The sequence below is a fragment of the Giraffa tippelskirchi genome, chromosome 1 (assembly GCF_054371585.1).
Source record: "Giraffa tippelskirchi isolate mGirTip1 chromosome 1, T2T-mGirTip1v1.2.pri, whole genome shotgun sequence".
Lineage (NCBI taxonomy): Eukaryota > Metazoa > Chordata > Mammalia > Artiodactyla > Giraffidae > Giraffa > Giraffa tippelskirchi.
In genome coordinates this window covers 143,506,273-143,520,433 of record NC_137275.1, presented here as the reverse complement: position 1 = coordinate 143,520,433, position 14,161 = coordinate 143,506,273, and the positions used below count along the sequence as shown (strand labels likewise).

Sequence of the window (14,161 nt, the reverse complement as noted above, 5' to 3'; positions counted from 1 at the left end):
ATTCTTTACCATCTGAGCCACCAGGGAAGCCCAAGAATACTGGAAAGGGTAGCCTATCCCTTCTCCAGGGGATCTTCCTGACCCAGGAATCGAACCGGGGTCTCCTGCATTGTAGGCGGATTCTTTACCAACTGAGATACCAGAGAAGCTGTCATATTAACACTGAAAAAAGGAAAAAAAAAAAAAACATTGTCATATTGGAAACCCTTGGTAATGCTAGTCCTGAAGGACAGTGGTCTCTCAATGTCCTGGTAAAAATAGCATGTTTATGTCAGGCTTTTGCTTTTTTACGTAGGCTTGTCATTGTTATGCTATGGGCTACATAGTCTGGCCCACATATATTCAAAGTCAGTTGTAGTGAATCATCTTACACTCAGGTTCTTTGGAGCAAAATGACTGTGTGTCTGGAAAAATACAACTGCTTGTTTCTGATGGAGTTTTCCAGTGGAGCCATCTATCCCAGTAAAAACCATCTCATGAAACAATATGGGGAACCAGGAGGAAAAGAATCAAGGAAACTCCCAGGACTCAAATAACATAAATGTCACTGCTTCGCTATTTCAGGTCAGCAGGCACATCTGGTTTTTTGTATGTGTTGGTCACATAGAGGTCCCTGTCTCATGAAATAAGAGACTGACGTGTATTAATACTGATTGACGTATTTCCATGGTTCATGTATGTGACTCAGGATGCCCTTGATAGCCCATAGAATGGTGGTCTCAGCTTAGAAGTCCAGAGGACTCCTTGCTAATGCAGAGGACTTCACTGTATTGGAGTTCATTGATGTGCCAAAGTGGAAAAGGGTATCTTTTTTTAAACCTCTTCAGTACAATTTTCATCTTCTATGGTTTTTTTCAACCCCTCCCAGATTTACTACCATTTTAGATTTGCTTGCATAGTCTCAGTGATTACTTCAAGGCCAGCCACTTAATCTAATAGAATTAGTTGCAACCACAGAGTATTGTTCTGAGATTAATGGCATAAACATTTCCGCTTTGTCTCTAGGTTGATATGGCAGCATGAGATCATTATCTTTCCTTCATTAGTCCTGCCAAGTTCACTGGTTAATTTGATCATTTTCTGTCTCCACAGTTCCTACTGACTACAGCTATTTGCCTGAAAGCAGTTTTATTAGAGCAGCCATTGGCTTCTTCGTTACGGGAGGAAAAAAAGGCAAGTGAGCACATTTCTTGAACTCTTTCTTTCTACATGTGAAGTCTGTATGCCCTAAGCTTGCTTCTGTAGATTAAACAATACAAATCTGAAAGGGTGAATAATTTCTCCTGCCAGATCATCTTTGCAGTAGAGCTGACTAGGAGACCAACTACAAAATAAGTGATACACAAACATACATACTGTATATCCTCTTGAAATTACCAATCTGATATCTAATCTTCCTTTTGGCCATTTTAAAAGTATAAGTGCACATTACTTTTATTGTCAATTTCAAACGAGTGTGACCTAAAAAAAGAAAACAACATTTGTATTACAGGACCTGACTTGGAAGTAGGTCTTCTTGAACTGTGTGTGATCACTCTATGTTGTGTGATCACTCTGTGGTTCTTAATTTTAGCTTGTGTTCTTTTTCTCTACAATAATGCCTTTGTGATTCTTTGTTGCTGCCACCAACAACTGAAAGACAAAGATTTAGTGCTTTTGTTTTTAACTGGCGCCAAAATAATCCCACATAAATTTTTAAATAAATGCACGTTAATGATACACATGTATAAATTTATGCTTTGAGGAAAAAATAGATCCAAACTGAGTGTGTTGTGGCTCAGGAACCAGTTTTATGTACTGTTCTTTCATTGATGTTTTGCTAATTTCATTCTTCGTTGGGCTGGTTGTGTCAGTCTGGGCAAAACCAATGCCTGTATTACAACAAATCCATCCAAATTTTAGACAAAAAGTCTTTAAACGAATTAAAATGAAGACATCTGGAGGAAGAAAATTTGATTAAAGGAGGTCATGAAAGAATAAAATCTTACCATTGTAAGGGACATTAGAGGTCATGTCTGTTGTCTAAATTTCTACTGGGTACAGTAATCCCTGGAGCTTCCAAGTTATAAACTACTTTCATAGCTTGGACATAAATTCCCTTAGTTTCTGGAGTTCCAGAAATCGTGCTGTTATCCTAGAGTTGTGAGTTAGCATAACTTGCTTTTCATATCTTCAGTAAAATTTGGTATAATGTTACGTCATTGTCGCACAAGATATGTGTATATGTGAACATGTCACTTATTACACATAATATGGAGTTGTTTATATATTACCATAAATTAAGTCTTTTTAAAGTAGATATTGTAGCAGAGATGTCTCCATTAATAGGAAATTGAATTCTTACTAAAGGAACATCTAAAATTTCCATGGCTAGAATAATTCTGGGAACATACATTTTTGCTCTAGTTTTTTGCTGGTTTGTTTTTGTTAGTTTGCTCACTGATATCTTATGAACTTTTTAAATGATGCTAATGTGAGATTTTTCCATGAGAAATAAGATTCTTTAACCAAATGAAACACAGAGTCCTTTTTAGTGACTAAAATGACAGTTTACTCCCTAGATTCATATTTCTTAGCAGAAGTGAATTTTCTCCGAATCTTGTGGAAAATTCTTGATAAAATGTAACATTTTTATGATTGGTCTGTCATGATACAATAGGAAATATTCTGTTCCAAAACTGAAAAACATCAGAAATTGGCATCAGAAATGTTATGTAAAATCTTGCTATTAAAGCTATTTGAAGACAAGTAAATGAAGTATTTAAAAAATACCTTATTACCAATCAGATTTTTGGCATTTTCAGGTTGTGGGAGAGGGCTGCCTTTTTGTCAGGTTTCCTGACTAGATTCCAAGGAAAATCTATTCAGCCTTACACATTACTAATGATGACCCCAGAGGAGTGGGGGCCGTGGGAGGCTGACCTCCGCCTCGGAAGCCCATTTACAAAGACAAAACCAGACCCTGCTCTATGAGTCTAAATGGGATGGCCAAATGCGGAGGTGTGCATGCAAACGAGTGTTTTCTTCTTCAATATGCCCAGCTCATTTGAATTTTAATAACTCCCTTCTGAGGCAGCTTTTGAGTTTAAATGTCTGGATGTCACTCATCAGAGCCCAGTGGGGCTGCTGATAGGAAGGATGACAACTTTGGTGAACTCTTTTGAGGAAGAAATGGCTTGAGAGAATAAAAATCATGCTTGGCATAGGCAAAAGGGAGGAAACTTTCGGGATAGCATGGCTCCATTGCCTCTGTGCGCCGTTTAATAACTTACGAGAGGAAGAACAATGTTACACGTTATCCTTGACCCACACATATACCGGGATGAGATTGGATGAAATGATGTCAATTTTAACCAATCAGATCTGAGACAGTGAATATATTAGCCTGCGTTCTCATGTTTAGGACTTTTCTCATTTTAGATGCCCACTTTAATACTCATGCAATAGAACATACCAGATGTTCATAGCATCCATTCCTTCACACAGGCCTACATTTTTAAAACCATGCCGAATAGATAAGATTCCTTCCAGTTTTGAAAGACGTCAGTTAATAGTTTTGAATTTAACTGGTTTTTTGCTATACTCTATAACATTTTCTTTTCTTCTCTAATAGTCCCACCTCCTGGCAGATGTAATATTCCTTAACCTTTGTCATCATCATAATCTATTCCTATGGATATTTATTGACTGTACTGGGCTTAAAATTTACTTATAATCTAATTTCTCCTATTCTGGAATTATTTTTTTCTTCTTAAGACCCTCTAAGTTTGGCTCTTATTTTTCCTTCTTTTCTATTCATTTATTCTTTCTCCTGATTTCTGATATTTGTTTTTTCTCAACCTCAGAGTATATTCATATTTCAAGATTTTTCCTAATTTTAAAATAAAACAGTTAAACTGTCTTAAAATACTTACTGAAAGTCATCATTTGGTTTTGGTGATAATGTTATATATTTCTACCGAATAATTTAGGGGGACTTCCCTGGTGGTCCAATGGCTAAGACTCCGTGCTCATGGCTCAGCTGGTAAAGAATCCGCCTGCAATGGGGGAGACCTGGGTTCAATCCCTGCATTGGGAAGATCCCCTGGAGAAGGGAAAGGCTACCCACTCCAGTATTCTGGCCTAGAGAATTCCCCAGACTGTATAGTTCATGGGATCACAAAGAGTCGGACATGACTGAGCGACTTCACTTTCACTAATAATTTAGGGTTATTTTCTTACCAATTCTCTTGCTATGGAATATGACTTTTAAAGATTTTTCTACTAGGCTTTAAAGTTTACAGTAAGAAGTATTAATTTAAGGAAAACATATTTAAATCCTTAAAATTAAGTCAGTATGAATGGCATTTCCTTCTTGATATGGATTCATTGGTCAGTGATTTGAGTGTATAAGAGTTGGGCTTGTACATAAACTGTAAGTAGGTAGATTGTTGACTGATCATTTTTGGATTACTAGCATGAGATATAATTGTTGATGAGTCTAACCAAAAAAACAGAATTAATGAACTCCAAGTTATAGAATAAATGATATGAGAAAGCTGTCCTGTTTTTCTGTTGAAATTATGAAGTTGGTTACCAAAGTATATTATTTTTAAATAGGTTAGCTTAGTAATAACTTACCAATACAATTCTTTTTATGAGGTTATTAGAAATGAACACATGTATAACGGGCTTCCCAGGTGGCACTAGTGGTAAAGAATCTGCCTGCCAACTCAGGAGACGCGAGTTCGATCCCTGAGTTGGGAAGATCCCCTGGAGGAGGAAATGGCAACCCATCTAGGATTCTCACCTGAAAGATTCCATGGACAAAGGAGCCTGGCAGGCTACAGTCCATAGGGTCGTGAAGAGTCAGACACAACTGAGCAAAGCAACGTGTGTGTAACATGAAGTTCAAAAACAGTATGAAGAAAAAGAAAGAATTCCCTGTAATCTCACCACCTAGAGATAGCCTCAATAGATATTTCAGTGTGTGTCCTCTAGCTGTGTGTGTGTTAGATTATACTGAATTATAAAATGTATATTATTTTATTGTCTTTTAAAAATATATAACAAGTTTCTATGTAAATGGACATAATCACCACTAGTCTCCTGCATAAGGAGGGTTGGGAAAGTATGAAGAGCATTCTTGCATCACTCTCTAGACTAGTGTTAATAGAGTATGTTGGGAGAGTATTTAATTTCTATTTTTTGTTGTTGTAAACATCATAAAAATATTTGAAAGAGTAAACAATTATCCCATGGCTTTCAGCATATGTTAGTTGCTCTTTGAAACCCCATGGACTGTAGCCTGCCAGGCTCCTCTGTCCATAGAATTTTCCAGGCAAGAGTACTGAAGTGGGTTGCCATTCCCTTCTCCAAGATATCTTCTTGGCCCAGGGATCAAACCCAGGTCTCCTGCATTGCAGGCAGATTCTTTACCATCTGAGCCCCCAGGGAAGCCCTTTCTAATAGCTATTATCATTTTAAAATTTTACCTTTCAATTTGTTCCTTTTATGTACATCCAGTGTTTACATATTTCCCAGTATCCATACGCTTTGTATTCTTTAACTTAATATTGTAAACATTTCCCTGTTTTCCATATATCTCCATAATTATCATTTTTAAATGACTGACTGTAGAATGTTCTGTCAAGTTGATGAATCATAATTAACCCATTTCCTTATTGGTCATCTAAAATGTTTCCATAATAGAGAATATCCTTGTGCATGTACCTTTCCTTAGGATAAAATCTCATCAATTTATAATTAGACTCTGAGGATGTGATGACTATAAGGATGGCATGGCCTCATTGCTCTTCAGAAGGATTGTATCAGGTTTCAGTATCGGCCCTGTATAAATAGCATAGGATAGCAGCTTGTCATAGAGGTTAAAAGCTTGGGAGCCAGACTGCCTGGGTTCATAGCCCACTTATATGGCTACTCAGGTGTGTCACTTCAGGCAAGCTGCTTAAGTCTGTAAGGCTCAATTGCTTTTGTAAAGTGGAAAAAATAATTGAATCTTCTTTCTAGAGTTTTTGTAAGGATTATGAGTTTATGAGTCATTTTATATAACAGTGCTTAGAAAACAAATAAAGAATAAACCCTTTCTAGTTATCACATTACAAAGCAAACTGTCATTTAGATAAACAAATGACTATAATAAAAGCCAGGCAGGTATAAAATGATGCCTTAAGGCTAATTTGCATTCGTTGTCAGAAGGAATGAACATTTTTGTATGTGTTTACTATTTGAGATGTGGTTTCTTTTTTTAATTAAATGTTAGACTTTCTTTTGGGGGCTCCCCAGATGGCTCAGCGGTAAAGAATCTGCCTGCCAGTGCAGGAGACACAGTAGATGCAGATTCAGTCCCTGGGTAGTGAAGATCCCCTGCAGGAGAAAATAGCAATCCACTCCAGTATTCTTGCCGGGATAATCCCATGGACAGAGAAGTCTGGCGGGCTACAGACCCTGGGGTCACAAAGAGTCAAACCCGACTGAGCACACACACACAGGGAAGTACATAAACCTACAAGCTATAAGTAAGAGAAAGAACATTCCATTATCCCATTTACATTTTTTTGTAGACTTTCTCATGTAAGGAAAAGCTGCCTCCCCTTCTTTCTGTGCTTCCTTCCTGTCTTTCTTCTTCTTTCTTTCTGTCTGTCTTTCTTTTGATATGGACCACTAAACTCCTACTGTGTTTAGTTATTATTCAGTTATTCATTATTTTGAATTGTCTTCAAATTGTTCCAGATTAGATAAGAGCCTCTGACTCTTGTGTCCTTCTGAGATAACCTCATCATTCTTTGAGTACATCCTTTTGTTTATGGCACACAAAGATGTTCTTGGTTCATCTTATTTTATCCTCAGACTTGTAGTAGCCTAAGAACTCAAGTGTCTTTTAGTGGAGAATGATATTTAACTTATATGCAGAGTACATCATGAGAAATGCTGGGCTGGAAGAAACACAAGCTGGAATCAAGATTGCCGGGAGAAATATCAATAACCTCAGATATGCAGATGACACCACCCTTATGGCAGAGAGTGAAGAAGAACTGAAGAGCCTCTTGATGAAGGTGAAGGAGGAGAGTGAAAAAGTTGGCTTAAAGCTCAACATTCAGAAAACTAAGATCATGGCATCTGGTCCCATCACTTCATGGCAAATAGATGGGGAAACAGTGGAAACAATGTCAGACTTTATTTTTTTGGGCTCCAAAATCACTGCTGATGGTGATTGCAACCATGAAATTAAAAGACACTTAGTACTTGGAAGGAAGGTTATAACCAACCTAGATAGCATATTTAAAAGCAGAGACATTACTTTGCCAACAAAGGTCCGTCTAGTCAAGGCTATAGTTTTTCCAGTGGTCGTGTATGGATGTGAGAGTTGGATGGTGAAGAAAGCTGAGCGCCGAAGAATTGATGCTTTTGAAGTGTGGTGTTGGAGAAGACTCTTGAGAGTCCCTTGGACTGCAAGGAGATCCAGCCAGTCCATCCTAAGGGAGATCAGTCCTGGGTGTTCATTGGAAGGACTGATGTTGAAGCTGAAACTCCAATACTTTGGCCACCTCATGTGAAGAGTTGACTCATTGGAGAAGACCCTAATGCTGGGAAGGATTGGGGGCAGGAGGAGAAGGGGACGACAGAGGATAAGATGGTTGGATAGCATCACCGACTCGATGGACATGGGTTTGGGTAAACTCCAGGAGTTGGTGATGGACAGGGAGGCCTGGCGTGCTGCGATTCATGGGGTCGCAAAGAGTCGGACACGACTGAGCGACTGAACTGAACTGAACTGATATTTAGAAGTCAAGATCTGAGTACAAATTACATTACTACTGAGTTAATCAATGCTCCTAGGCCCTTTCAGTGAACATTTAGAAAATTTGTTTTGTCTCTCCCCCTCTCTCTTCTTCCCTCCCCTCCCTTCTCTTTCTCTGGCACATATGACTGTATTTTCATGTCTAGCTATGTGTGTTGAAAACCATGAGTTTACACCAATATCTCCAAACCAGTATCACAGATTTCCTTCTGCATTTTCCTCTTCTTATTTGTAGCCTCCTCTAGATTTTAAGAAACCCAGCTCCCATTATTCTCAATTTATTTGCCAGAGTCCTGCTAAACCTGCCTTTCTCTCTCTTGGGCCCTGATTTCCACTGGGCAGCCACACTGCTTGGCAGCCTTCCTGGTGTTCATGGGCTCAGGGATGTTTTTGTTTCTGGTAACACCAGATGATGTACTTGGTCCTAAGACAGAACATCCAACCAACTCTTGTGTCTGACCGAACCATCAGAATCACCAACTGTTATCAACAGCTATCTTGATTAGCAATGCAGACAGAGGACAAGATGGTTGGATGGCATCACCCGACTTGATGAACATGAGTTTGAGCAAACTCCGGGAGTTGGTGATGGACAGGGAAGCCTGGCGTGCTGCAGTCCATGGGGTCACAAAGAGTCAGACGTGACTGAGTGACTGAACTGAACTAAACTGATCTTGATTATATAGTGGTTCCTGGCAAGGGGCTTAGCATCTGTTAATCTGCCAAAATATGCCTGCTGTCTTTATATTGTCTACCTGTGTTTTCTAAGGACTTTGTCTAGAAAAATCCTGCTCATCCTTTCCACCTTGTTTTAAACATCCTTTCCTCAGTGGAAGGCAAGGGAGGATTCCCAGATGTTCCCCGATTAGTATAGATTTGCTATGTGATACGTTCCTTTATGTTTTTCATAGTACTTTACATATGTGTAATTATCTGCTAATTATTTATGATTCTTTGTTTAAAGTCCATCTTTCCCATTAGATTATAATTTCCTCAAGGGCAGGAAGAGCTTTTTTGTTTAATCCTAAATGCTTAGTACGGAGTACTTGGCATGTTAACGGTTTTCAAATATTTGTTGTTCTACTGCTTTAATCATACACGCACACACACACACACACACACACACACACACACACACACACACACACACACACACACACACACACACACACACACACACACACATATATATATTTCTTCTAAACAGTGCTAAAGATGGAGAAGGTAAAGATATATCCACACTAAATAAGTGACATCATTCTGGTGATGGAGCATAGACACACCAGCAACTGTTAGCCTACTTGTTACCAGACTTTTCCTATAAGGGTTATGCATGTACATTATAGCGTTGAGATCGGATCCTCTGTGTAGCCAAAGTATGTGTGATAATGGGTCCTGTTGTAATGCATTATGTTCTGATATGCCATTTGTATCAGGGTTCTTTGAAGCTGTCAACTGGGTGAGGGATTTAAAGCAACTTTGTACCAGATTTTAAAACATCTGGATCCTTTTAACAAGTACTATTAGGCCTTCTGAGTTCCAAATCCATTGTCTATAAAGCATTCCAGTATTTCTTTTTATCTGAGGCACTTGTGTGAAAGACCAAGCACTGTAATAAGGGAACTGATCATTCCCATACCCTAGGTATGGATTCTTGTGTCTGATGCTGATGATCTCTGGGGAGAGAACCATGTGACTTTGTTCTCCCATTTTAGGGCTACATCTCTCTCCGTACCTCCCCCCACATGCTTAGAACTACCAGGTATTTTCTCCATTCCTAACATCTACTATAATTTCTTTCATTCCAGAATTAGTCATGTCAGAATTAGTTGCCTGTAAATATAGTGGACAAGTCTGTGTGATTCTAGCTCTGTTAGTCCATATTAATTCTCTGCTTTTTTGAAAAGTGGAAGATGTATTGCATGATAGCACTTACTGGATTTTCTGTGCTCCATTTAACAAGTTCTTCTCATTTCTGACACTTGCTTGTATATTGTTTTGTTTGTTTGTTAGTAGCTCAGTCTGACTGAGTCGCTCAGTCAGTCGTGTCTGACTCTTTGCCATCCCATAGACTGTGACCCACCAGGCTCCTCTGTCTATGGAATTCTCCAGGCAAGAATACAGGAGTGGGTTTCCATTTCTTTCTCCAGGGGATCTTCCCGACTCAAAGATTGAACCCACGTCTCCCACGTTGCAGGCAGATCCGTTACCATCTGAGCCACTGAAAGGTTGTTGCTGAACCACGAAAGACCCTGGGATTCTTGGCCTCCAGAGGAGAAGAATTCAATTTGCGGCCAGAGACGAGGCTTGATTGCTCAGAGCTTTTGTGTAATAAAGTTTTATTAAAGTGTTAAGTATAGATATCTTCCCTTGGAGCTCAGTCGGTAAAGAATCTGCCTGCAATGCAGGAGACCTGGGTTCAATTCCTGGGTCGGGAAGATCCCCTGGAGAAGGAAATGGCAACCCACTCCAGTATTCTTACCTGGAGAATCCCTGTGGACAGAGGAGCCTGGCAGGCTACAGTCCATGGGGTCGCAAGAGTCAAACACCACTTAGCGACTAAACTACCACCAAAGTATAAAAGAGATAGAGAAAGCTTCTGACACAGACATCAGAAGGGGGCAGAAAGAGTGCCCCCCTGCTAGCAACTAGCTAGCTACTAGCCACTAGCTAGCTACTAGCAAGCTGTTAATTATAGAAAGGAGATTTCTCAAAACTGAGAGTGGCACCAGTCCCCTCACCCACAACATGCATTTTGAGATAACATTGGCACCAGATGAGTCATCCCAGGCCATAAAATGATTAGATTAGGAGAACAATGTATGAGTAAAACATACAGGTTTGTCAAATAGGTTCTGAGTCTTAGGTGGAACCAACTTGAAGAAAGACAGAGTCTAGGGTAAATACATAGTTCATTAACATAGCTTAAGACAAACATTTCCATAAGAAAAACACACTGGTTAGCACAAGGTTTGAGAAAAGTTCTGGTGGAGCCAGGTGTCATCATGGCCACACAGAATTTTAAGAGAAACCTCCTTTTAAATTTGTATAGAGAAGGGGAAAAAATCTAACACTTGTTTGTTTCCTCCTGCCCATTAAGAGAGATATAAGAAATGTCTGACGCTTGCAGCCTGTTTCCTCCATTTGGAGACCCCTGGCCTTCCTGTCTGTTACCCTCTCACCACCAGTGAAGCTTGTATATTAGGTCAAGTCTAAAGAGTATAGAAACAACATACAAAGTGTGTAGATAGTAATGTGCAGGTACTGGTGAAAGTTCTGTTGTCCTGTCAAGGGAGAGCTCATTGTCTAAACAATAAGTGAAATGAAGTGAAAGTCACTCGGTCGTGTCCGACCCTTTACGACCCCATGGACTATACAGTCTATGGAATTCTCTAGGCCAGAATACTGGAGTGGGTAGCCTTTCCCTTCTCCAGGGGATCTTCCCAACCCAGGCATCGAACCCAGGTCTCCCACATTGCAGGCGGATTTTTTACCAGCTACGCCACAAGGGAAGTCCCTAAGCAATAAAGGATCTAGAAAATAGTCATATTTCACATTGAGTCCTGGTTTAGAGGACAGGTTTAATGTCTTTCCTGATTCTCTAGATCCTCTGGAAACTGCAAATTTCCTAGTGAATTCTGTAGAAGGAACTGGAATATAATTTTATATAATTGTAAAAACACTTGATCTGAGAAAAAATTTAATAGAAATCTGCTTATGAATTAAAAGATTTCCAATATAGAATTGGATTTATGTCCTTAATAGGAGAGAAGAATAATTGTATGCCCAGATTGTCACTATACTATCTGCCAATTCATCAGACTATTTCTGTGAATTGTGAGCCAAAAGTCCCCCAAAAAGCATCTTAAATTTTTTTGTTGTTATTGTTGTTTTGTGAAATCAAAGACCCCAATTTGCAGCCAACTTTGTGTGTGGACAGTCACCATGTGTGTATAATCAGTATAGAATTATGTGAATACCCAACCAGGTAATTCCTATCACAGCATTTTTTTTTAATCACACCTGATTTTTCCTTGTCCGTTTGTCCTCTCACTAGAATGTCAGCTCCACGGTGACCTCTTCTCCCATGTTCAACACTGTTTCCACTGTCTGGTAGCTAGTAGATCCTTAGTTGTGTGTTTATGAATGTATTTACTTTTTTTTGGTTAGAAATTCCTCTCCTTGTAATAGCAATAGTTAACTCCCTGATAATATTTCCTATACTCCTAGTATTACATCACAAGGTGAAATAGAAATAAAGCTTCAGTTACTGGTAACACAGCATGGAAGAGTGGCAGATGTGTTGAGCTTTTAATGTTTTCAAAAAGCAAAAAAGTGTTTGTTGGCAGGGAGAAAAACAGCACTGGAAAGCACACTACTAGTTTTACCTTCCCAAGTCAGCAGAGGCAAAGATAAGGAGGTTTGTTGGTGACTACTAAGAAAACATGCTGATTCTTGAGATAGCTGACGTTCTAAAACATCAGAGAAAGGCCTGGATTAGAAGGATGGGTTTACTAGTCATCAATGCATAAGTAGTCTGTGAATTTATGAGTAAATGAGCATAGGCAGTGATAGAAATTATGTTACAGTGCTTTTTATTATAGAAAACAGTGACTCACTTCAAGTGACTCAGTATTTACTGCAAGAATTCATAGATTTCTCAGAAATATAAGGACAGATACTATTCTCAACCCTCAGAGTATCAGAGGCAGAAAGATATCAGGCATCAAGACTTCATCTTGCTCTTTCTGCCTACCTTGCCAGGGCTGCATCATATCAATATCTTCCATGGATCCTGCCTTTCTTCCCAAAGACTGCTTCATCCCTTTCTCTTCTTTTGTGTTTGTGTGTGTGTGCTGAAATACATATAACATAAAATTTACCATTGTAACCATTTAAAGTCTACAATTCAGTGGCATTTAGTACATTCACAATATTATGCAAGTGTCACCAGTATCAAATTGCAGAACAATGTTCATCACCCCCAATCCAATTTATTTTTTTCCTTTTGTTGCTCACGTTTTTGGTCATTGCTAAGAATCCATGACCAGATCAATAGACTTATCTCTGTGTTTTCTTCTATGAGTTTTATAGTTTCTTGTATTATCACTGATCTACTTTAAGTTGGACTTCCCTGTGGCTCAGACAGTAAAGCATCTGCCTACAATGCTGGAGACCTGGGTTCAATCCCTGGGTCGGGAAGATCTCCTGGAGAAGGAAATGGCAACCCACTCCAGTATTCTTGCCTGGAAAATCCCATGGATGGAGGCGCCTGGTGGGCTACAGTCCAAGGGGTCGCAAAGAGTCGGACACTGAGCAACTTCATTTTACTTTAAGTTAGTTTTCCTGTATGGTATTAGTATTAGTAGGGATCCAGCTTCATTATTTGCATGTGGATATCTAGTCATCCCAGCAGTGTTTGTTGAAGAGACACCTTCATTCTTCTGTTGAGTGGTCTTAGCACCCTTGTCAAAAATCAATTAACCATAAATGTTTGGGTTTATTTCTGGCCTCCCAATTCTATTCCATTTTTAATATATGTCTATCCTTAGATTTGCCAGTACCACACTGTTTTGATTACTATATCTCTGTAGTAAGTTTTGAAATTGGTATGTGTGTGAGTTCCTTAAGTTTTTCTTTTTTGAGATTGTTTTGACTATTTGGGCCCCCTTTGCAATTTCATATAAATTTGAGAATGAGCTTTTCCATTTCTGCAAAAAAGTTGTTGAAATTTTATGGGTATTGTGTTGAGTCTGTAGATAGTTTTCATCTAGGTTATCAAATTTGTTGGCATAGGATTTGTCTGCATAGAGCCTCCAGCATTTCACAAAATGTAGTTCAGATTTTCCTGCCCCAGCACTGTCCAAGCAGCATTTTCCACTCTGAGTTTCTGCTCAGATCAGCCATGACTCCCTGTATTCATCTGTTTGTCTCTCTGGTCTTGGAGACAGCATCTTGCCCTGTGCTCTTCCCTTTCTTAAGGATCCAAGAGAGTTGTTGATTCTTCAGTCTGTTTAGCTTTTTACGTTTATAATAGAGTGGTAATTGCCAAGCTTCTTACATGTAGAACTGAAAACCAAAAGTCCCCCCCTTTTTTTAACTTTGTTAAAGTATAAAAAACATAAAATTTGCCATCGTAACCATTTTTAAGAATACATTTATATAGGATTACACTGTATTCACATCATTGTGAAACTAATCTCTGGAATGTTTTTATCTTGCAAAACTAAACTTTGTACCGCATTAAGCAAGAACTACCCTTTCTTCCTTTCCTGATCCTGGTAACCACTATTCTACCTTCCCTGTCTGTTAATTTAACTATTCTACTTGCTGGATTTAAGTGGAATCATAGCATTTGGA

The 14,161-nt window shown here is 38.9% G+C and overlaps 1 protein-coding gene across 12 annotated transcripts in view; it reads left to right on the top strand.

The window, feature by feature from the left end:
* The window catches only part of FOCAD (focadhesin), a 301,886-nt gene that overhangs the window by 265,489 nt on the left and 22,236 nt on the right, over positions 1-14,161 (top strand). For 10 of the 12 annotated variants that reach the window (XM_081569987.1, XM_081569967.1, XM_081569963.1 and 7 more), the window contains one exon: positions 1,093-1,173. In XM_081569987.1, coding sequence (XP_081426113.1) covers positions 1,093-1,173 — 81 coding nt within the window. Of the gene's footprint in view, positions 1-1,092; positions 1,178-14,161 lie in introns of all 12 variants that reach the window. The other 2 variants (XR_014076742.1, XR_014076743.1) reach the window with 1 other exon arrangement.